We start from the raw sequence: 25,480 nt of genomic DNA on the forward strand, positions 1-25,480 counted from the left end.
AGGCTAAGAACTCACGGAGCGATTTTCACCCGCGCCCGTTGCGGTAGCGGGCCCGCAGCTCCTGTAGAATGCAGATATGTATGTAAAATTGCGTGGCACATTTCACGACGCGGTTGACGACCGCGGCGGGCGCGGTTGCTCGCGGCGCCCGCTGCACCGGCGGGCAACTTGTAGAATCGCGCGGGTCGCGGTCAGCCGCAGCCTCGGCGGGTAGCTCCCGCGCACTCTGCGATCGCTTGGCGAGCGACCCGTCTTGCAACCGCCCGTCTGGCGATAATCGCCCGCCAAACTTGCGGGCGATAATCGCAACCGTGGCGGCTGCGTTACCGCACAAAACTCCGGTCTCGTGAGTTTTGAAAAGTTTTTAAAATTCCGCCATCGCGGCGGGCGCGGGTGAAAACCGCTCCGTGAGTTCTTAGCCTGAAGTCACACTAAGTTTAAGTTTAAACCCACGCGTCAGGATGCAAGCAGCTAGTCGCAGTTCCTCTCGTCTATTGCAACAACTTGTTTGGATGCTTTAAAATTGCGTGGATAATAATAGCATACAATATAAGGGCGATTGTGACCCATTTCCCGAATCGCCTCACTATGACCAATCGTCTCGCGTGCAACAAATATTTGATTACCTAAATATTTTATTTTACTAGAGGTATTAGAGTACAAAATAAAACACGACTTCTTACTCTATTTATAATTTTTAAGTTGCTGAAAAAATCTGCCACAAATAAAATTTAATAAATACAATTTTTGACGCTCTTTTCATAAAGAATCAATGAACGATGGTAGAACGCTGGCTCTGAACGAAAATGTAAAGCTGTGCACAAGTCACAAGGCGCCGCCTTTGGTCTCCTCAGCGATACAACATAGAATTAAAAAAACTGTCTTTAAAGTAGACATTTCAAACATTGCAGAGCCACAGAAGCCCACTGGGTCGCTCGACTTGGTGCACTGCGCCGCGGAGCATGGCCCCGAGGGCCGTGGGAGCGAATCACGCGCGTGCGTCAAATCGTTCTACACCCGCGCTACGCGCCGCGCGGTTTCCGGAACGACATAGCGTTGTTGCGCGTGGAGCCGCTGCCGCTGCACGCCCGCCTGCGGCCGGCCTGCCTGCCGCCACCGCGCGCGCAGCCGCCCGCCGGCCACCACTGCACGGTCGTCGGCTGGGGACAACTCTATGAACATGAACGAGTCTTCCGTAAGTTGATATCTAATAATTACACGACAACAAATAATTTAATTGAATTTCGAATTCCATTATTCGGTTTTTGGTCAACATTCTACAGCAAATACCAGAATTTCAGGTTTGTAACTCATTTCATCAACGAGCTAGAAACATGAGGCATGTGGGATTGATGACATTAGGACTCCATTTTTACCCTTTGGGTACGGAACCCTAAAAAGCAAGATTTGCTACTTAGGTATCATACTTATTGTACTACCTACCTACAAGGTTGTACTACAATGTTGCAGCGGACACACTGCAAGAAGTGGAGCTGCCGGTGATCTCGACAGCGGAGTGCCGGCGCCGCACCAGGCTGCTGCCGCTGTACCGCGTCACAGACGACATGTTCTGCGCGGGCTACGAGCGCGGCGGCCGCGACGCCTGCCTCGGGGACTCCGGTGGACCGCTCATGTGCCAAGTGAGAAATACTGCTTTTTCTTCATAATAATGTTAAAAAATCGACTTCCGAAAAAAAAACCCGAGAAATTCCTACAGGGCCTAATGGGCCGCTTACATGGGCAATAAGTGGAGCAATCTGGCAATCTGGAGCAATTATTTCGCTTGACATTGCTGAAATTTTCAGGTAATGCTTGGGTATCGTAGTAAATTGCTTCATGTGGTCGTGACCTCATAATTGACTAAATTGTCTGGAATTGAGGAATTTCAATTGCCTGTGTAAACGTAACTTTAGGGAGAATAATGCATAACTACTTTTCGAGATATCGCTCGCCATTTTAGCTCTATGTGTCAACTGGCGTGTTAAAAAAATACGGGTTCACCAGGGTTCTCCTTTAAATTAAGGACTAAAATCAGACTTAAATCGTACCGTGACAATTGACACATAGCGAGCGAGATCTCAAAATGTATGCCCTACCTATAGCAAAATATATTCTGTGCCGCACTGCTATACTAATATTTTTTTCACTTTTAAGTACCTACCTATAACTGTATTGATGAGCACTTAGGTACATCCGAGGGATCGTACCTACTTAGACTGTAGTGCTCTATCTTGTCAATAAATAGCCTTGCATACTTTAAACGTTTCTTTTATCACCCTAAATAACTTTCCAGGAGTCAGACAGATGGTACATCTACGGTGTCACCAGTAACGGCTACGGATGCGCCCGAGCTAACCGTCCCGGCGTCTACACTAAAGTGTCACACTACATCGACTGGATAGACAGCGTGATGGCCGCCTACACGCCCAAGCAAAACGACACCTCGCCGTCATCCGACGAGGAGTCCAACGAAGACTTCTACTCAGATTTAGAGACATCAGAAAACAAAAGGGTACATAAACCATACGACACATGCAGAGGTTTTAGATGCCCTCTCGGTGAATGCTTACCAGCTTCCAGTATTTGTAATGGATTTCTAGAATGCTCTGACGGCAGTGACGAGTGGAAATGCAGTACGCTCGTTACTAATTCGAGTAGATTCAACCCGGATTGACAAGCGATTTATAAACTTTAGGCATTAAGTCGGATTTACGTTACGAAACTTCTTTCGAGCAGTTGAAATTTTAATGTAACTAACTTTATGCCACTAATTTCGTTATGTGAATTAGGCTTAAAAACACACAAGTCGCGAAAGCAACGATTTGGGATTCAATAAATTCAGTGCGATCGCCTTCATGGGTAGTTGGTTGTATTCGGCGATATGCGTACTTTTTATGCATGTATGTATGTGAGATTTTACATACCAATTATTCACGTTGGCGAAATGAAAAATCTCATACTAAACACACTGAGCAGGCCTTAGAGGTTCATGATAATATAAATATACCTTTTAATATATTTTTTATAAGCCAGTAATTATAGATTAAAATTATTCGATTTCGACTGATACCGTTTAAGTAAATGTAAGTAATATTTTAGTATCGAATGTGAATCTTGAATTCTTGAGTAAGTTAAGAAATCTTCAGCAATAATTTCTATTTAATACTTTCTATGCCATAGTAAATCTTGGGCCTTGTACATATAGCTTTAATAAACATTTTACAGCCCAAATTTTTATTGATTACAGCTATTATCAACTATTTATTACATACATGGACTACCTTTTTCGTTTGAATTTTTCTGTGATTTCATTAATTTAAATGGACGACGTAGCCCATGTTTAAAATAATTACAAGAAAATTTAAATAAAAACATGAAACTAGTTGTTATTATTTTTTTATCTACCTATACGAACCTTTTTTTAAAGAAACGATAAAGTTGTATGAAAATCAGATGGGCAAAAATTTTTTGTTGTCTTGGTATGCAAAAGAATTACATACAATAATTTGTGACCCCTTGTAGCTGTGAATTTTACGATGTGGTAAACAACCGGTGACCCCGCCGTACAAACGAAGGAAGCACAACTATCGACCCACTATCGACCAAATCTCTGTAATTACACGTCACGCACACAAACTCAACATAAATTCTACGAAACTGGCCACTTAACACCTTCCGATACGCATTTGACACAACGTAGTGATTATATTTTTTTGTTTGACACTTCAATGAAATAATTTAATTTTAAATCGTATCGTAATCGTGCTGTGCAAATTACACAACTTCAAATTGAAGTCTAGGGTTGTCAGAAAATAAATGGGGTAATTTTGCCTAAAAATGAGCAATTTTTTTTTCATTATATTTAGACAAATTTATATTTTATTTTTGATGACAATCATAATATAACTAAGCGAAAAAGGCTGTTTTGTTAATTAAAAGATTTTAAATTGATATTGAAATTTAACTAAAACAAAACTTATTACTAAATTGTAGTACATTTAATATACCAGTCTCCGTCATAATAGCTGCATGCCAAATTTATCATGAAGTACCTAGGTACCTACGTAATTGGTGTACGTACGTTGGACAGATAAAAACATACGTTTTTATCTGTCCAACGTACTTACCATGTTGTCTTCTATGTTTTTTGTAAATGTATATGTTTGTGTGTGCAATAAAGAAATAAATAAATAGGTAATCAAAATCTTACTACATTAATAATATTATTTAGTTATAGTTAGTCCATGATAGGTAGTAGTATTGGCATCACTCAGAAAAGCAGGTATTATTTAAATATTTTTATCGAATTATTGGAATGTCCTCTCCAAAACCAACACAAAAAAACACAAGTTTAATGTGTAAGGTTATCCGAGAGTAATAATCTAAACAAACTAATGCCAAAATAAGTAATTTAATTAGAGCGTGATTGCTATCACAACATCTAATTATCCAGTTCACAATCCAAATACCGAAAATATGCGATATCGCTCCGAATCTCAGAAGGAGACTAAACTAAAACCTTCGAAACGCCCGTATTTATGCAAGTTCAATCTTGTTGGCCTCCTAGCAACAGATTGTATGACATCGAATGAGCGAAATATCGATTTTATCAAACTACCTGCATTAGATAAATTAATAATTTTATATTATTTTTGACAACTCAAATCAATTTTTAAAAATAACCTTACAGTAGGCACCCACCAAAACAACCTTAGCGACGAACGGAGGACTCGTCACGCGTGATGTGGTCAAAGATGGGACGCTATACGGATAGCTAGAATATTTATCTTTATTTCGGTATTTTTTAAGGTCATAAATGTCAGAAAACACAAGACAAATAAAATATGAACCCATTTTGAATAAATAACTTTGAATTTGGCTTAGAGAAAAAAAAAACCGCTACCCAAGAGCGAATATAGGGATGTAAACTTGCCCGGTGTATAACACCAAAAGTAGTGAATAGTCTACTAACCCTGCGAGATACGCTAAATAAAATCGCTAACTGGTACATACTTGGATTATTATTAAATATTTTTAGTGAATATATTGCGTTTTTATATTTGACTTTTTAACTTTTTTATTTTTAACTGTCAGGATACGATTATATAGTAAACATGGTGATGGGCACCCTGTTAAGCAGAGATTTTCAATAAGGCCAGAGGCCCTATACTGTAATTAATCAAAATTATGTAAAAACAGAGTAGGTAAATTTTAATACGTTGCAATCGATAAATTATTATTTTCTAGCATCGAACATCCATCGATTTGTAACTATCATAATAAAGACTAATCTAATGAGATCTCATTTTTTAATAATCATCGTGAAAGGGAAAAATAGGGAAAAATAGGAAAATATGCAAATTTTCATATGTGAATGGTATCATTCCATAACGCACACATACTCATCAACTGACAGTTCCCCTGCTTCATTTGACTTTTCGGAGCATACCATCCTGAGTATTTATTCATCCAAGGTGGTAAAATACAAGTGTAAATTAAAAATTTATAACACCCCCGACAAGTGAAGTTACAGTAACTAGAAAAGACCGAAAAGACCTGATAACTTTCAAACAGCTGAATCGATTTTCTTGGACTATTCCGCGCCTACGATCCAAAGTAAGTTTTCCAAAACATCATTTTCAAATAAATAATCATGTATCAAGGCAAAGTCCATCTTGACAGCTTGACATTTGTCAATTGACATAATATTATGAACCTAACGGTTATGTAACCTTCTTTTCTACAAGAAAACTAGAAAAGAGCTGATAACTCTTAAACGGCTGCACCAATTTTTTTGGATTATAGCTAAGAACACTCTCGATCAAGCCACCTTTCAAACAAAAAAAACTAAATTAAAATCGGTTCATTCGTTTAGGCGCTACGATGCCACAGACAGATACACAGATACACAGATACACAGACACACAGATACACACGTCAAACTTATAACACCCCTCTTTTTGGGTCGGGGGTTAAAAATAAAAAATTATGCTTAAAATTATTTTAATCAGACAAATAAATTAAAAATCTCCAAAATAAGAATGGCATAATAAATAATTACAATTCTTATTAGCGATGTCACAATTTGACGAAACACAAACGATACTGAATAACAAAATTGTTTCCTATTACAATACTTCGATTAATACAATTATTATTAATAATGAATAATTAATTATTCCGATATTCAATTAAAATGTCCTAATATAAAATATTTACTTAGAACAATCACATAATACTTAATAAATTATTATAGTCGATGGAAATGCTAATTAGCGCAACCAGAAAAAACATGGTGAGGCAAAAAGTAATATCTACATATTGCAATAAATACTTAAAATTTAACCTATATACTTAATATGATAAGTACTCAAGTTAAAAGAGAACTTGCATTCAGTTTGTAAAAAAAAAAAAATATATTACTAACGAAAAATAACGTAAAAAATAGCTTCGGTGTTAGTTTCAGCATTAGCAGTTCCATCGAAAATGTTAAAAAAGTAGATCAGTTACTTAGAATTTTAGTTAGAGAAAGCTCTTACACGGTCGATGAATCGGGGTTTTAGAATCACTCTAGTTACAAATATTTTTTCAAATTGAAAATTCAAACTTACGACTTAGTTTCGAGACACACATTCCACACTGAGGGACCGAATTTACATCGCAACCATAAAGCAAAGGTGATCCAATTATAATATCCACCCAGTATAAAAGTCTTCCTTCTTTAAACAACACACACAAATAAAATAATTATATTATTATATCAAGAACATCGAACAAAAGTAATTTGGTAGATCGACTACAACTTTTCCAATTAATGTTATCTCAGTTCAGTAATTAGAAGGCTTCGTTTGATTAAAATTTGGAAGTGTCAGATGGCCAGTCGAGTGGCCGTTTGATATGAAAAATTCTCTGACCACAAGCTTTTTATTAGTTTTAAAATTTGTTTCTTAACGGAAACCAATAAGATTCAATTTTCAATACACGCCAGGAAAATAGTATAATGACGACGACTTTGAGAAAGTTAGCCGTTGGAAAGTGTTGTGGCAGGATTTTTTTTTATTATCAAAGAACCACTTGAGGCCGTCTAGACACTTTCTTAAAATAAAGAGGTCCGCATACAAAATAGTACGTAAAGACAACAAAAATACGCGAATATCGTAGAAAAGATGGTTTTTTATTCGGTCCCCGCTTACACCTAAGCTACCCTATATCCCGTACCGAGCGGTACTCCGTGCTATTTCACATGTGACGTCTAAAAAAATATCAAATACACGATGAAGGAACATCTTTACATTCACATAAAGGCCAGTAAATACTTGAACGATAGTTATGTCTACGTCATATTGGTTTAGGTAAGTAATATGTATACCTTATACTCTAGTATCGAGCGTAATGAGCAAGAAATTATTTATGATAGAACTCGTATGAAGGAAATAAGACTGATTTATAAGCTTCGGGAACGTTATAGCGTTATTTTACATAATTTATCGTTTAGAGTTTAGACTATCGTGAGTGACACTCATAATATTGTTATAATTAAACAACTGGAACTCACAATAATCCATATAGGCTCGACTTTAGTTTCGAAAAGTTCAGTTCGGGCCGGGACGCGTCGCGCGTCGTGCCATGCAGCTAAGGACCGGGATCGCAACTAGTCGGACCTACACCGATTTTAACAAGTGAAGTTCAGCCTTTTAATTTACTATTACAATCATTTATCATATTTAAATGTGCTCCCATCGAAAGAGATATGCTTGTGAACTAATTGATCTAATTAGTGCAAATTATTTGCCTATCAAAATTTGCTCAATCACACTTCCAGGTCGCTGTCCACTGCAACAGCGTCTTAATTAGACTATTTAACCGTAAATGACTGAAATATGGTATAACAATAGATTTAGTTATTGTCGAAAGAATTGTGGAAAAACATTAGTGAGTGGGCAATAAAAAAATGTCCAACTTTATGAGAATTTTCACCGCGCAGTTTTTCCCCACAACATTCTGTGACAATTTGGAAATTGTATGAAATAAATACGTGCAAACGGCTTCATACAATTGCCATGTCACAGAATTTTACGAAAAAAATGACACGGTGACATTTCGCCCGTACCTTAAAAGTATTGATTAGAAAACACAGTGACTATTGCGACACGCAATTAAAAATGATCCCATCCTTCTAAGATGGTTACACGTTTACGTAGTGTGGGCAGTGCTGTGGACGAAAACCTACAAGTTAGTGTATAAAATAAAGTATACAGAGTTCCCGAGCTCGGATAAAGGGTCGTTGAGATCTAGCCCTTGTTCTCGACAGGCGTCGTGGTGAGGCCAGTGGGCGGCTTGTTGAGCAAAGTCTTGAATTGCTCCGGTATAGGATACTCCGTCTGAAAACAAATTGCTTTCTGTGCAAAAAGGTTCAACGGTATACAACACTGATCACTATTAATACAAGCACGCTGGACTTGCTATTGCCATTTGTTTTTGAAGCAGCTTGATTATTGCCACTTTGGGGCTGATAGCAACAGTAAACGTCATGTGAGCGTAGGTAGGCAGCTAAATGTTAGTGATGAGATCAGTCAACATAGTGTCAACACGAAGACCATTTGACACAAAGTATCAATTTTGAGTCCCGGTACGCTCGATGGGGCACTTCGAATCGGCACAAAAAAATAGCTGTAATTTTGTATAGCACACTTTTTCCAGCGTACTTGTATATGCTCATATGGTTTACAATATCATACACTGTTTCGATATTCCGAAGGTTTAAATGGAAAACACGGACCCAGCTGCTATTGTATTTTATTGAATTTCCAATGCAAAGTGTTATTTATCAACATGTTAATCCTCTTTATTGGACATTCAGTATGCAATACTGCAATTATTGTGTAGTTGTGTACCTATAATATACATATTTGGTCGAAAGTTCCAAAGTGTAAAAGTGCATGATGTTTTGTTGTTCACGTTGCGTCGGCCAGTGCCCTGTCAGGTTTTTCTTGTTACTAATTTTCTTAAACAATGGCTGGCAATTAATTATACAAATCTTATATCCTGCGGAAAACGATGGCTACTTTTAGAACTGTCAATTCATATTTTTTTTGCCATGCTAATCATGACTAATACTCCCCTTTCCCCTACAATTAAGCGTAAAGCTTGTACCAGGAGTGGTTACGACAATAGTGCAACGGGTGGGGTCTGAACCGCCCGACCTTTCGGAATTCAGTCCGCTCCTCAAACGTTGAGCTATCGAGGCTCATATGCGCTAATCCCTTGGTATCACCTAAGCTATAAATAAATATGGAACATTTCACTTACGTAGTCGCCATTAGCCTTTGGCACGAGCACGTTCATCTCCGAGGACTTGGAGGACACGATCTCCACGTCGAGCGACTCCTTCGAGAGGTAGATCTGGCACCCGTCGGTCTTCTCGATCGACACCGTTGGCACCTTGCCTAGCACCTGAACAATAAAACATTTTGTTTGCGATTTCTGACATTTCTATTACTCTTGCCTGAGTTGTTGGTTTTAACCTCAGTTTTTGGCTCGGTGAATCCTTAAGAAATAGAGTTGATTAAAACTAAAAACTATATAGGGATTATTGAGGGAAGTTTAGCCTAGTTTTAACAAGTATCAATAGATTGCCATTGTTAAGCAACGTTAACCCAAGTCGGTAACTGGGTGGGTGACCATGGAGGTCAGAATTTAGCCTTTTCGGCTAAGCCGTTGTCCTCAGTTATTATTACTAATATTTCTGAAAACTGTTAAAACCTAGAGTCAAAATCTCGTTCTCTTAGTCGACTTGTATGCACAAAGATCGGAAATCCACCGCATTAGTATCTCAAAAAAACTCCGACCATTACGTGATTAATGGCAAGGGGTCACGAATCACGATGCTCAGCAACCCGATACAAAGCACGGAGAGAAAACTATAAAATGAAAAGTGTAAGAACTGTTCTTATTTCAGTTAATGCTAGGAGTTTCTTTAGAAAGCTTTTTAAATACAAACTCAGTTTGAATAGTGAAAATTACTGGACCATCTCAAACAGTTAATTTTCGCCATCACATCTTAACTTTTAACTTCCCTGCGTAAAGCCCTTGATCGTATTTAATAATAATAATTGAACAGACAGCCCTCCGCCGCTTTACATAACCACATTTCAGTCAACACGCCAAGATCCTATTAAGATTTGCCCTCAAAACCCATCTCAAGTTGCGATCTAATATAATAACAGACACCTTATGAAGTTACAGATTCGTAAAAGATACGACAGGGTTATTAAGTGTATGAAGAATATAATAGAAAAAATAAAAAGTGATAAAAAGACAACGCCGAGTGTTCAGAAGGTGTTCAGTAATTTCTGATACAATATAAAAGAAGTTACACAACTTTTACATCGACTAAAAAGTTATGTATGCTTTCTTCTAAAACCAAACTTAAAAAAGAATAATGTCACCTTGTCACGTCTGTCATGGGGTTGATAGACTTATTTGCGAGTTTTCGAGTTGATTTTACTTATTAAAAACCCCAATGTAACACGAAAGAATTCGATTTTATTTTGGTAATAAAACTGCTATAGCTTACAAGTACAATGAATAATAATCACGTAACATTGGATAAAGACATAACAAACGGTGCTGAATCGATGTTCGAAAAGTACTGGAAGTATGTTTTGGACCAGCTCTGGATACCTTTAAGTCAAAATTTCATAAAAGTTTCATACGCAATCTGTACAAACATAACTTTTTATAATATGGTACGTATATTTTCGCAGAAGATGTTATGTTATAAAAGTTTCTTCCTATTCTTTAGATTGATTCCTTTCGATTTTCACTCAGGTGTTATTTCTTATTAAATTTCTTCCGACGAGCGTCGTCATGCTCAGATTTATAAAAAACATTTTCGTAACTTCTCGAGAAAGAATGAAAGCGAAGCAATTGGAATTAGAAGAGCTTCAACTTCAGGTTATTAACAAGTTTTTTTGAACCAAATTAATTTTACGTTGATAATTTTATAAACTATGGAGTAAGTTGATTTTTCACAGATTCAAATAGTGAAGACTAAATTGAGCGTACGCAATGCTGAATTCGCCGAGCGAGTAGAATTGTTGAAAAGAAAAACGGACAATCTTCGCAGAGTCCGTGCACGAGTTCGAGAGATTATCGCCAATGATGACGAACTAAGAAACACCATTAATAGCAATGACTCATGGGATGATAGTGCTTTTTACAACAGCTATAACACATCCGAAGAAGGTAGTTATAACAATACTAGCTCGCTAAAATAAGCTAAATAAAAATTCTTTTGCAATAGCTACTTATGTTGCAAGATCTCTTTCAGCTAGTTCAGAGAGCAGATACATGGTGCAGTTACTAAGGGAACTCAAGTGCGATCAGATTGAGTTGCCAGAGTTAGATCCGGAAATGCTGAGTTGCGGAGAGCCCTCGCGGGAACCAGCCACTGCAGAGAACAGCATCTACTCTTCAGCTGCCGATGCAGATGGCAAGCAGGATTGCCATGTGAAGATAGTCAAAGTAACTAACGTCTATAGAGTCGCTTATCTACGGCACTTTATCAAACTAAAGCGATTACGACGCGCGAATAGACAGGCACTATTGAGGAAAAAGGTTTGCGTTGTGTTCTTATATCCTTTTTTTTGTAAAATGATTATAATAGAGTTTCGTGAGATTTTTCTATCAAACTAAACACAAAAATGCGCACCACTCCTGTAACCATCAAATTATCAATTTGTGGAGATTAATATTACTATCATAAAGGTTATTTAATCGTTATTAAGTTATTATTTTATCATTATTGAAGTGAAAATTTCTTTAGGCCCGTTGGTGATTTTGGGATGGGTATATAAACTATAAAGGTCGCGACACCGAGATGTAAAATTAGCTTTTAAAATTGGTTCCCTAACATAACCCTTTGACGTTCAATTTTGTTTTCGGTAGTCGGAGTACTTCCTAACAACTCCTAATTATTTTCATACTTTTGAGTTCTCAATCCCGTCGACAGTGCCCACTGACTGTAGTTTTTTTTTAATATGATAACTTTGACAATGATTTTTAGGCGGAAAATATCAAGAAACTATTGGATGATTGGCAAAAAACACTGAGCATGGTGATCAATAGTAAACTATGTTTGTTGCCGCAAGTTGATCTGGCGTCCCAGGAAGCAATGGGCGATTGCTCAAAGCCTTTATGCCATTCCTCAGACTCCGATAGTGATTTCATAAACAGCACGGACAACTTTCATGATAATTACAGTTTTAGTTGGTCCCAGAATCAATTTTCACCCGTTTATGCTTACAACAATTACGATGTAAGTATTGATAACACGTTAGATGAGTGTCATTAGAGGGATTGTGACTCACAAGTCACAGTCAACCCCTAGTGACTAGTGAGTCAACTGTCTGTGACCTAGGTAAAAGAACCATTTAGAGGGATTCATTAGGAGTTGACTGTGAGTCACGGTCAACCCCTAGTGACTAGTGAGTCAAGTATCTGTGACCTAGGTAATAGATAAGTTGTCACTGTGGCCTAGGTAAAAGATAATAAGGTCTGACTGTAGCCAAGGTTTTTACGTACAAAAAGGACAAGGACTGTGGATTATGGTAGATATTTGTTTAACTCTTGCCTAAAATAATAAGACCTCGATGGCATTCATCAGGCGAAAGTGCGTACAGATAGAAAACTGTCAGACACACTTGCGCATTTATAATATTAGTATGGATAAAATTCGCTGTAGCTATGTAAATGTATTTTTCAAGGGTAATTCACTGGTGCGTATAAAGTTTGCGTTGGTTCTTGTAAATTAATTGCGATGGAGCCCGAGCGTTTCGAGTTACGCTTTGTCCCAAACCATTAATAAATTACATTTCGAAACAGGTGCCGCTTTCAGCTGTGTTTATTAAAATTAAAGGCTTGAACACACACGCTTGAAGTTGTCCTACAAGTATATAGATTTACTATTCAACCAACTGCAATAATCTAAATTTAAAAAGAGTCATCATAAAAGAACATTTTTATATCCATATCACTAGGTACTAATTTTTAAGAATGACATAAAAAAAAACTTAAAAATGAAAGAACGCGTAAGAACCGCGGCAATGTGACGTACAGTACAGTTCTTTGTATTCAAAATTGTACATGCATTTAGTATAACGTCCTGCCTTGTAGCAGGTGCTGGGGTTTGTTTGCCCAAGTCTCAAAAATTAAGTTATTTCAGGAGTTCTCTAGCGATACAGCAGTCTCCAGGGAATATTACGATATCCGAGAATACGGAAAACATGAATGTCACTAAGAACACGACTGCAACAAGGGAGTGTTGTACATAGTCCCAGAAGAAACTACTAGCCAGATGGAAATTAAAGAAATAGAGGGTGATGATGATTGCCTTATAACGGATGATTCAAGCATCGCAAACGGGCAAGACCATGATGACGCGGCGGTGAACTGTGTTTTGTGATTGTAAAACGGCCGCGGCAGGTCTTAATCCACTCCACCCCAAGGCGCCATCTTCACGAACGACAGAATCGCGGCGATAGTCTCGCTGTGTGATAAAATTCGTCGCGATACTATCGCGCCGATAATTTGTATCGAATTTTGTCGCACGGCGAGACTATCGCTGCGATTCTTTCGTCTGTGGAGATGGTGCCGAAGATATATTTTGTAATAACTAACTTAACAATATGGGTTATAGAATTTTACATGTGTTTTAATAACATTTTAACTATTGTTATTGTAAAATTAAACGTCTAGGTATAATTTGTCGTTTCATTACCACACCAAATATTCGATCGCCGATGGATATCCGATACACATAAAAATCTGAAATCGATGATGTGTGGATATAAGACATGTAGGTATTTTGACAGGATATCTTATGAGAAAAACTGTAGCTATTTGTTACAGTTTGAACGAAATCCGTGTTCAGGCCGTGGCACTGTTCAGTCTGGCCGTAACGTTAGGTACATGAAGTGGATCTAACATATTAGCAAAATTAGCCTTAACGAACCTAAATTACTCATTAGGGTTTTAATTTTTAATAACTTAGGAGCACTATAATTATTTTAAAAACCTATAGGGTAATGAATTATTTTAGGTCTAATTAGAGAACTATTATTTTGTTTTTGTTGATAAATCCATATTTTCATGATTGCGACGGTGTGTGTGTTTTTCTGTACCTTTGGTGGCAACCCAAAATCTGTCAGGAACAGTACCTATCTTTATTTAAGTGACTTTTCGAAAAATATCCCACTTAAAGAACGATTTTTTTTTTTTCAAAAATTCAGCACCCGTTCTCACCGCCCGCGGTCCTCGCATTTTGCACTCGCTGTTTGCACCCTAAAGGTGCACGCACACACTTACCTGCATTTGCACGGACTGGCAGTTGACGAACTCCACACTGGAGACGAGGTTGTCGAACACCACAGCGCACTTGGTGCAGGAGTCCAGCACCACGCCGTTGATCTTGCCGCGCACGGTCAGCGCGGAGTCGCGGCATCGGTACATGTATACGACGTTGTTCATCTCGGCGTTCTCCACAACCAGATTGGAATTGCCTTTTTGGTATTCCTGGAAACAAGGTATTTATTTAGGAGGATCGACGGTTCAGGGATATATTGAAATAGCTTCAAAAGGTTCGAATACCTACTACCCAGTCAGTCAGTTAAAAACGGAAAGGAGGAAAAAAGACATCTTAAACAAACCTCTATACATGTCAGTGCACGTATAAGGAAGGGTTCCATAATCGTGCTACTTGCTAAAAACTATGACGCTCATTATTTCATAAACGGTAGTCTAAGAAACCTCATGATTTTAAAATATCTATTCAATGAGGTATCGTTCAAGGGGTAAACCATTTTTTTTTAATTCTCGCTTTTCATATTGGCCCTTAAAAATTTTTTTTTTTCAAAATTTCACTACTTACATATTTTTCCATAGGTAACTGCGTCTTTTAACTTTACAGTTCTAATAGTTTAATGCTGTGACACTAGGGTCCCTAGTTATACTACGGAACCCGAAAAACACGCCTAATATATGTTTTTATTCTTCTTAGAATTCTGAGAAGATTCTTATTTTTCAATTCTACTAAGGTTTACTGGCCTCATATTTGGACCAAGTTGTACTTTTGTTCGGGTTCTAATCTTATTTTGATCGGCGTTATGGAAATCGTAACTACTTAGTCAGACATAAAAACTGCTCGTAAATCAGAATGATTTCAAACTACGGCAATTTTCATTCAATCATTATACTGATAACTGATAAAATTCGATATCTATATAATATATCGAATATATATGATATACGAGTAGGTGTACCTAACTATATATTACAATATCATAAAGATTCAGATTCGATGAATTGTAGATGTTAAATTACTTGTTTGACTAAAAATTTTGATTGTATTAATTCTGACTTGAATATTCTGCGCAAAGGAAAAGTTAATATTTTCATTACTCGTACCAAAGGTTTAAAAGTACGTACAAATTAGCAATACCTCCTCGTTTTAACAAACTTCTCAGCAAGTATGAAGGGAATTGCCCTTAGAACCGACAACGCCCTTTATAAATCATACCCAAAGGAATACCGGCTAAACGAAAACATTAATAATATTATGTTTGTTTAGTAAATATTCCACAACTACGCTAAGTAGTTCGAAAAGGGCTATTATATTATAACATTATTAATTGTGTTAAAATAAATATTCGCACTAACAAGAAATTTTAGTGCGAGCTTATTTCTTATTAATAAAGATTCTATATCGATGTTACTATATTTAATACAAACTAAAGTTCTCAGTAGTGTACATGTTATATATGCGAAAGTGCGTCTATCTGTCTGTCTGTTACCTTTTAAGCACCCATCAGCTTAACTGATTTTGACGACGACAAAAATAACTTACATTGCGGACACGGACATAATCTACTTTTATACGATGGAATACGGCAAGTCGGACATCACTGAATTGGTCTTTTAAAATCATAGTTAGGTTTTCTGAACCATTTTTCCGTTTTGGTGACCATTGAATTTCTAGCTCAAACGAGATAGTTTGAATTTTGAAAAATTATCATAAATCGAAGAGCTCCCACGAGATTTTTAAGAACTGAAATCCGCTGGAAGAAGTCGCGGGCATCTATTGGTTTAAATTTTGTTAGTTATTATGTACTTGTGTATGTAACCATATGAATGTACACGGCTTTCAATGTTTTCTACATGACTATACAAAGTTGTTTATCCAATTTAGTAAGTTCACCGGTTTACGGACAGGTTTCGCAGTCGACACAAATGGCATCTTGTTGTATTTGACCATCTGACGGACATTTCACTGTTTTCAATGACGCAGCGACTACTTTTCTCACAGTAGTTATCTATTTGAAGTTTGTGTTTGAAGATTTGTAGCTTAATTAGTTAATAAGCAATTTGCTTCAAACATATTATTCAGAAAGTAAACAAATAGTGATCAGATTTAGTCAAGCGATTTCACGATTGAATACGATACGAGGAAACCGTATTCAATCCTAAAAATACCACTTCCAGTTTAATGCGTTTACGAATTGGAATCCCAGTTAGTAATCATCAGATCCCGGACAATAAATCTTGTTAAAAAAAATGACAACCAAGTTGCGTTAATCTGTCAAAGTGTGCATCTTCATGTGAATCCAAACGTGATGTAACATATCTTGGTCTTAGGTCACATACAATTCACTAAGTGCGTTGTTGGACCTAGACATGTTAGCAGTGGCACCTAACGTGGGGCTCGAACCCACGACCCTGAGATTAATAGTCTCATACTCTACCGACTGAGCTAGCCGGGCGTTGCATAGGTCAAAAGGCATAACCTTACAGTGATCTGTCGAACCACGGGGTTTGTCCGTCTATATTAAATGACAGATTTACCTCAACGCTCATGTCATGTTAGCTAAACTCACCATAACTAAAAAATAACTAAAAGTATAAGTTTATACTAGGACCTTTCACCTTTCCCACTCATACCCTAAATTGTTTTTGTTATACTACAGAAAAGATATTTATCGTGGAATTGAGCGCAGAATGTTTTTAAAACGTAGTAGTAAACACAATGACCCATTTCTAGTCATCTCACGCTAATACGGGCGCGGCGTTGAGTGCGACGCCTCCGGGTTCGCATATAAACGGCGCGAAGCCACAGACAGCTGCGGGTTTTAAAAGATATTGCGAGAATTTACTGCAACTACGAAGTTTTAGTTAATGTTTCCATTCGCGGTCTAATCACGGTATGGAATTTTTTTGAAGGGTTAAGTTCAGACTTGCATTAAAAATGTGTAGTCAAAATAAGATATGTATATTGGCAAAGTTGATTAATTACATATTAGTAAAGTGATAATAAGCAAGTGAATATAAAAATATTAAGTGCGAGTCGGACTCGCGTGCGAAACGTTCCGTACCGTTCAAGAAATAACAATTTTTATTGTTTTTGTAACCACAAATGGACTGTTTTAGAATAAAATAAATAAAAAACCTTTAGTTGGTTTTTTTATGTATTTATAGCCTAGTTCTTGGCCGCAATCAGACCTGCTGGCAAGTGATGATGCAGCCTAAGATGGAGCGCGCTTGCCTTTAAGATGCATATTACTCACTTTTGACTTAAAGTTACCAATATTAAAAGTGGAGGAAAAACTTATGCCGGAAGGACGTTCTATATCTACACTTTCTATATTCTATATCTATCTTCTATATTCTACGGTTCGAATAATAAACGAGGAGGCAAATCGTTTCGTACGTGTCCATGAAATTTTGACAACGTATGGGTGCAGAAAAGTGCTATGAGACATTATTACCTGCCTTTCATGGTTCTATGTAAACGGTAAGTACCCTATAGGTTTTGGTTCCCTTGACAGACAAGTCCCTTGACAGAGAAGACGTCGTCTGTCCGTCTGACAGACAAAGAAATGAGAATTATATTAGGTATTGCAAAATTATACTCACAATGACCCACTTCTTGCCATCTCTCGCGAACACAGGGGGTTTGTCGAGATTGCCGGCCCCGGGCGTCGGCAGCGCCTTTGTCGGCACCTTGGGGCTGGTCGCCTTGAACGGCGCGGGGCCCTGCCGCAGCTGCGGGTTCTTGTGGGTCTGCATGTCCGACGTCACTTTGCGGAGAGCTACCAACAAAATACGGCATTTATATCTAGACTAGCTGACAAGTTCAAAAAAGGTGGTTATGTATTCGATTCGATTCGTTTGTATGTATGTTAGTGATTATCTCAATCGCAACCATTGTACATGATAATTTTTTCACTATTGCCTAATTGAAAGTCAGCGAGGCGTGGAATTTCCAAAAATTCTGAAACACGTACCGACTTATTTCTTAATTTCTGGCCGAAACCCCAAATACCAATTTTCATGATCACAAAATGAAAAATGACAAACTTTCATCACCTATTTACCTAATTTAAAAAAACCGAGATGTTTTTCTTCATTTATAAACCGACATCTTAAATACCTATTTTTATAGAAAAGACTTTAACAAACTTTTATCCCTTATCTAACCCCATTATATTGGGGTGAAATTAACCTTCTTAGAGATGGTTAATATTCACGCCACGTCTGTATTGCGCCACATCGTCGTTTCAAGCAACTTCTATTGAAATATTGCGTCCCTTATTTAAAAAAAAAAAACGATTTTCTATTTTTCAAATGGAAAATACGTACGGAGGGCCATACGTGTTATTATAATACATCACAAATCATTATAATACCGTACCGGCACTTCTATTTAACTTTAAAACATTAAAAAACTGAATGTCTTTATTCGAAAGTGAATTTAAAACGAAGTAAAATTCATGTGTCACACAACATTTCACTACAGTAAAGTTTGCTCTCGTAAAAGCTCAATGCAACGAAAATATATTCGCAAATAAAATAGATTGAACTAACATTTATTTTTCGGTAGGTGAGTACCTACAGAAATATATACCAATCACGTACAATGTTTGAAATTCGTTATGCGAGTAGAATAAGCAATGGTCTTGTGGCTATCGGGATAAATTGAAAGATAATACATTCAACATAGATACTAAATACACATGGATAAAATTCATTTGATTGGAAAACGCAGCACAAATTCAGAATTCGAACTGACATTACAATGTTTAGGTGCTCTGCGGAAAAAGGATAGCACAGTATGAAACTTTTCGAAATAGTTTCCAGGAATATTAAGAACTACTGACACTTCACATAGGAGTAAAACTCATCACATCTGGTGCAACGTGTGCCCGATTGGCGTCAGCCGCATTAGAGACGCCATAAAAATGAGTAAAGTGATTCAGTGAGCTTAAAAATTGTTCATTTCTCGCGTTTGTTAGATATTACATAGATTTTTGTTGTTTTTCATAAATTCTTGAGACACTCTTAGTAAATAGGGGTTGTTGAGCTATGACTAAAAAGGATGTTTATTCCTCCTTCAATTTTCTGGAGACTACAAGTGCATTGTACTGATTTTGTAGTACTGAGCTGAAAAGCCATAAAAACAAGAGAAGATCTTTATTTCCATCTTCTTTACTGACCTCAAGATAAACTTATTACCGAAATTCTCCTCCTACGTCCTCACAAATTGAAGACACAACGTCAAGTAATAGATATTGGCTTCGGCCTTTCAATTTCTGATTTCAGTGAGTGGAGCAGCAATTCAGTTATTACTAAATAGGTTTGCGAAGTCCTCGTCCGAGTACATTTATATAGCAAATTGATGTTTAGATACGGTATTTTAATATTAAGTAGTTTTACTGTTGAAGTAGATAGTCTAGATTCTAGAAGAATAAATCTTGACAAGACTTTTGAAAATCATCGCAAAATATGTATGAGAGCAATCAGCTCCACATTCAGCTGTGCAAAAAATGTTAAACTGCTAGAGAGCAAAATTGCTGAGCTTCTTGCGGACTTCTTGACAATAAAATCTTATTTTGTTTTCAGAACCATGGACAAACTTAACGTTTTAAGGTCACTTTTGGATTTATAAAATTAGTATAGACAAAATCCCGGGTCAAAAACGAGGAGAACATGCTAGAGCGAAAACGATATAGATGACTTACTGTTAGTAATGGCTTCACCCTTGTTGATTTCGGCGAAGAGCGCGCTTCTGTCATCAGCGCTCATGTTCGCGAAGTCCACTTCGGGCAGCGGCGGTGGGGGAGGCAGGCCGCCGGGCGGAGGCGGGGGCGGCGCGCCCGCTCCCTTGCCTGCGGGCACAGACATCTTAAGGGTCGAATTGCATGGTCGGTTAAATGACCAGGGGTCAAAAAGCCGCGTCGATTACACGCATTACACCTATCAAGATAAAAATTTATTCATCGCGATCCATCCAGGTTGGCTTCCACTGGGGCCATCCACAAGATAGACAGACGACATCAAATGAATCGCAGAGTGCCGCTGAATTCAGGCGGTGCAAAGGCGTGGTGTGTGGTAGTGCCTACCAGAACCTATGCCCAGCTCTGAACGTCTATCGGCTGATTACGACGATGTATTCAGGTCGACCCGTTTCCATTTAAGATTGTGTTGTAGATTTACCAGTCAGATCGCAGTTAAGGGGTAACTTGTGGTCGAATAAACCTAAAGTAAAAGTCGATATCTTCAACATAATGAGTACTTATGCTTCAAACGCGCAACATAAGACTACTGAGCGAGGCTGAGAAGTGTAAATTGAACCCTCATAAGTAGGCTCAATGGTTTCATGGCTTACAAATGTAAAGGTTTTTTATTCCATTACAAGCTAGCCTCCGACTGCGATCTCACATGGTGGTAAGTGATCATGCAGTTTAAGATGGATGCGGGTTAACTTGGAAGGCCGTGATTACCACGTCAATCCGTTGCGACGTGATTGAAGAATAAACCAATGAACAAACACGCTTTCGCATTTATAATACGGGTAGTGATATGCATGAGGTATGTGCCAACTTTTCAACGGAAACAAAAAAAGATAGAGTTATTGCAGAGCTTGATATAATATAAACTGGCCTCCTACATTATTCAATAGCACAATTTGCAATTTTTTATTTCGTATTTCAAGGAGAATAAAGCTTTCGCATAAATTAAGCATCGCCGTGAGCGTTAACGCTTTAAGAGATGGTTGACACGCGAAAGTTACGATCAATGCTAATTAAATTGTACGAACTTTATGACACACCTAACCTCATTTTGTTTTAAGGACGTCTTTGCAAAATGAATAGGTATCAAAATTGCACTACTACATAAGTACACTGCCCACACGCACACAGCTGCGTCAAAATGAGTGAATCGACTTGATTTTGATACTTTTATATTTTTATTTTATTTTATATTTGGTCATCTATTTTTTTTTTAACAGTTTTTTTTTTTAAATATGTATCTTGACAATAATACAGTAAGTAGAACAGTGCCTACAGACTAAGGGTCTGATGATGAAATATTTCACCATGACTTCTTGGCAATGAACAACATTTCCATGCTTATGAAATTATGAGCTCCTACTATGACTAAAATAATCTGAGAAGGATAGCATTACATTACCTCCCGACTTGATGAAATTGCATACTTTGGAACCTACTACTGGAACTCAGAGACGAATAGAGCTAGGTGTTTCGAGTTTGGGCTCATTTTCTTAGTCATGATGAGATCTTACCTCCGGATTTGTGGAGTGACCTGATGGTATACCTCGGAAGTCACTATTGGAACTCGGAGACGAATAGAGCTAGGTGTTTCGAGTTTGGGCTCATTTTCTTAGTCATGATGAGATATTACCTCCGGATTTGTGGAGTGACCTGATGGTATACCTCGAAAGTCACTATTGGAACTCGGAGACGAATAGAGCTAGGTGTTTCGAGTTTGGGCTCATTTTCTTAGTCATGATGAGATCTTACCTCCGGATTTGTGGAGTGACCTGATGGTATACCTCGAAAGTCACTATTGGAACTCGGAGACGAATAGAGCTAGGTGTTTCGAGTTTGGGCTCATTTTCTTAGTCATGATGAGATCTTACCTCCGGATTTGTGGAGTGACCTGATGGTATACCTCGGAAGTCACTATTGGAACTCGGAGACGAATAGAGCTAGGTGTTTCGAGTTTGGGCTCATTTTCTTAGTCATGATGAGATCTTACCTCCGGATTTGTGGAGTGACCTGATGGTATACTTTGGAAGTCACTATTGGAACTCGGAGACGAATAGAGCTAGGTGTTTCGAGTTTGGACTCATTTTCTTAGTCATGATGAGATCTTACCTCCGGATTTGTAGGGTGACCTGATGGTATCCTCGGAAGTCACTATTGGAACTCGGAGACGAATAGAGCTAGGTGTTTCGAGTTTGGGCTCATTTTCTTAGTCATGAAGAGATCTTACCTCCGGATTTGTGGAGTGACCCGATGGTACACCTCGGAAGTCACTATTGGAACTCGGAAACGAATAGAGCTAGGTGTTTCGAGTTTGGGCTCATTTTCTTAGTCATGATGAGATCTTACCTCCGGATTTGTGGAGTGACCTGATGGTATACCTCGGAAGTCACTATTGGAACTCGGAGACGAATAGAGCTAGGTGTTTCGAGTTTGGGCTCATTTTCTTAGTCATGATGAGATCTTACCTCCGGATTTGTGGAGTGACCTGATGGTATACCTCGAAAGTCACTATTGGAACTCGGAGACGAATAGAGCTAGGTGTTTCGAGTTTGGGCTCATTTTCTTAGTCATGATGAGATCTTACCTCCGGATTTGTGGAGTGACCTGATGGTATACCTCGGAAGTCACTATTGGAACTCGGAGACGAATAGAGCTAGGTGTTTCGAGTTTGGGCTCATTTTCTTAGTCATGATGAGATCTTACCTCCGGATTTGTGGAGTGACCTGATGGTATACTTTGGAAGTCACTATTGGAACTCGGAGACGAATAGAGCTAGGTGTTTCGAGTTTGGACTCATTTTCTTAGTCATGATGAGATCTTACCTCCGGATTTGTGGAGTGACCTGATGGTATCCTCGGAAGTCACTATTGGAACTCGGAGACGAATAGAGCTAGGTGTTTCGAGTTTGGGCTCATTTTCTTAGTCATGAAGAGATCTTACCTCCGGATTTGTGGAGTGACCTGATGGTACACCTCGGAAGTCACTATTGGAACTCGGAGACGAATAGAGCTAGGTGTTTCGAGTTTGGGCTCATTTTCTTAGTCATGATGAGATCTTACCTCCGGATTTGTGGAGTGACCTGATGGTATACCTCGGAAGTCACTATTGGAACTCGGAGACGAATAGAGCTAGGTGTTTCGAGTTTGGGCTCATTTTCTTAGTCATGATGAGATCTTACCTCCGGATTTGTGGAGTGACCTGATGGTATACCTCGAAAGTCACTATTGGAACTCGGAGACGAATAGAGCTAGGTGTTTCGAGTTTGGGCTCATTTTCTTAGTCATGATGAGATCTTACCTCCGGATTTGTGGAGTGACCTGATGGTATACCTTGGAAGTCACTATTGGAACTCGGAGACGAATAGAGCTAGGTGTTTCGAGTTTGGGCTCATTTTCTTAGTCATGATGAGATCTTACCTCCGGATTTGTGGAGTGACCTGATGGTATACTTTGGAAGTCACTATTGGAACTCGAAGACGAATAGAGCTAGGTGTTTCGAGTTTGGACTCATTTTCTTAGTCATGATGAGATCTTACCTCCGGATTTGTGACGTGATCTGATGGTATCATCGGAAGTCACTATTGGAACTCGGAGACGAATAGAGCTAGGTGTTTCGAGTTTGGGCTCATTTTCTTAGTCATGATGAGATCTTACCTCCGGATTTGTGGAGTGACCTGATGGTATACCTCGAAAGTCACTATTGGAACTCGGAGACGAATAGAGCTAGGTGTTTCGAGTTTGGGCTCATTTTCTTAGTCATGATGAGATCTTACCTCCGGATTTGTGGAGTGACCTGATGGTATACCTTGGAAGTCACTATTGGAACTCGGAGACGAATAGAGCTAGGTGTTTCGAGTTTGGGCTCATTTTCTTAGTCATGATGAGATCTTACCTCCGGATTTGTGGAGTGACCTGATGGTATACTTTGGAAGTCACTATTGGAACTCGAAGACGAATAGAGCTAGGTGTTTCGAGTTTGGACTCATTTTCTTAGTCATGATGAGATCTTACCTCCGGATTTGTGGAGTGATCTGATGGTATCATCGGAAGTCACTATTGGAACTCGGAGACGAATAGAGCTAGGTGTTTCGAGTTTGGGCTCATTTTCTTAGTCATGAAGAGATCTTACCTCCGGATTTGTGGAGTGACCTGATGGTATACCTCGAAAGTCACTATTGGAACTCGGAGACGAATAGAGCTAGGTGTTTCGAGTTTGGGCTCATTTTCTTAGTCATGATGAGATCTTACCTCCGGATTTGTGGAGTGACCTGATGGTATACCTCGGAAGTCACTATTGGAACTCGGAGACGAATAGAGCTAGGTGTTTCGAGTTTGGGCTCATTTTCTTAGTCATGATGAGATCTTACCTCCGGATTTGTGGAGTGACCTGATGGTATACCTCGAAAGTCACTATTGGAACTCGGAGACGAATAGAGCTAGGTGTTTCGAGTTTGGGCTCATTTTCTTAGTCATGATGAGATCTTACCTCCGGATTTGTGGAGTGACCTGATGGTATACCTTGGAAGTCACTATTGGAACTCGGAGACGAATAGAGCTAGGTGTTTCGAGTTTGGGCTCATTTTCTTAGTCATGATGAGATCTTACCTCCGGATTTGTGGAGTGACCTGATGGTATACTTTGGAAGTCACTATTGGAACTCGAAGACGAATAGAGCTAGGTGTTTCGAGTTTGGACTCATTTTCTTAGTCATGATGAGATCTTACCTCCGGATTTGTGGAGTGATCTGATGGTATCATCGGAAGTCACTATTGGAACTCGGAGACGAATAGAGCTAGGTGTTTCGAGTTTGGGCTCATTTTCTTAGTCATGATGAGATCTTACCTCCGGATTTGTGGAGTGACCTGATGGTATACCTTGAAAGTCACTATTGGAACTCGGAGACGAATAGAGCTAGGTGTTTCGAGTTTGGGCTCGTTTTGTTAGTTATGACGAGATTATAAACTTGTTGGAGTGCTCTGAAGGTATACTTCAAAAGCCACTATTGGACTTTCGAGTCGAGTAGAGTTAGATGTTATGAGTTTGAGCTCGTTTTGTAAGTTCCAATAGTGACTTCCGAGGTATACCATCAGGTCACTCCACAAATCCGGAGGTAAGATCTCATCATGACTAAGAAAATGAGCCCAAACTCGAAACACCTAGCTCTATTCGTCTCCGAGTTCCAATAGTGACTTCCGAGGTATACCATCAGGTCACTCCACAAATCCGGAGGTAAGATCTCATCATGACTAAGAAAATGAGCTCAAACTCGAAAAACCTAGCTCTATTCGTCTCCGAGTTCCAATAGTGGCTTCCGAGGTATACTATCAGGTCACTCCACAAATCCGGAGGTAAGATCTC

General features: G+C 38.5%; 2 protein-coding genes, 1 non-coding gene and 1 pseudogene across 8 annotated transcripts in view; 2 read left to right on the forward strand and 2 right to left on the reverse strand.

Moving 5' to 3' along the window:
- LOC123873684 overlaps positions 1 to 3,403 on the forward strand; it is a 65,645-nt gene extending 62,242 nt beyond the window's left edge. For both annotated transcript variants that reach the window (XM_045918666.1, XM_045918674.1), the window contains exons 11-13: positions 912 to 1,195; positions 1,471 to 1,640; positions 2,294 to 3,403. In XM_045918666.1, the coding sequence (XP_045774622.1) occupies positions 912 to 1,195; positions 1,471 to 1,640; positions 2,294 to 2,674 (835 nt within the window). In that variant the 3' untranslated portion in view covers positions 2,675 to 3,403. The remainder of the gene's footprint in view (positions 1 to 911; positions 1,196 to 1,470; positions 1,641 to 2,293) is intronic.
- A 2,584-nt stretch (positions 3,404 to 5,987) lies between these two features.
- LOC123873699 (adenylyl cyclase-associated protein 1) overlaps positions 5,988 to 25,480 on the reverse strand; it is a 47,806-nt gene continuing 28,313 nt past the window's right edge. For all 5 annotated transcript variants that reach the window (XM_045918706.1, XM_045918687.1, XM_045918714.1 and 2 more), the window contains exons 5-9: positions 20,073 to 20,219; positions 17,968 to 18,143; positions 14,368 to 14,574; positions 9,310 to 9,453; positions 5,988 to 8,381 (exon numbers count right to left, since the gene is read on the reverse strand). In XM_045918706.1, coding sequence (XP_045774662.1) covers positions 8,292 to 8,381; positions 9,310 to 9,453; positions 14,368 to 14,574; positions 17,968 to 18,143; positions 20,073 to 20,219 — 764 coding nt within the window. In that variant the 3' untranslated portion in view covers positions 5,988 to 8,291. The remainder of the gene's footprint in view (positions 8,382 to 9,309; positions 9,454 to 14,367; positions 14,575 to 17,967; positions 18,144 to 20,072; positions 20,220 to 25,480) is intronic.
- Positions 10,344 to 14,236, forward strand: LOC123873869 (annotated as a pseudogene).
- On the reverse strand, positions 16,745 to 16,817 carry Trnan-auu. The gene has a single exon. It is a non-coding gene; the product is annotated as a tRNA-Asn (tRNA).

This window comes from Maniola jurtina, chromosome 2 (genome assembly GCF_905333055.1).
Source record: "Maniola jurtina chromosome 2, ilManJurt1.1, whole genome shotgun sequence".
NCBI classification, from domain to species: domain Eukaryota; kingdom Metazoa; phylum Arthropoda; class Insecta; order Lepidoptera; family Nymphalidae; genus Maniola; species Maniola jurtina.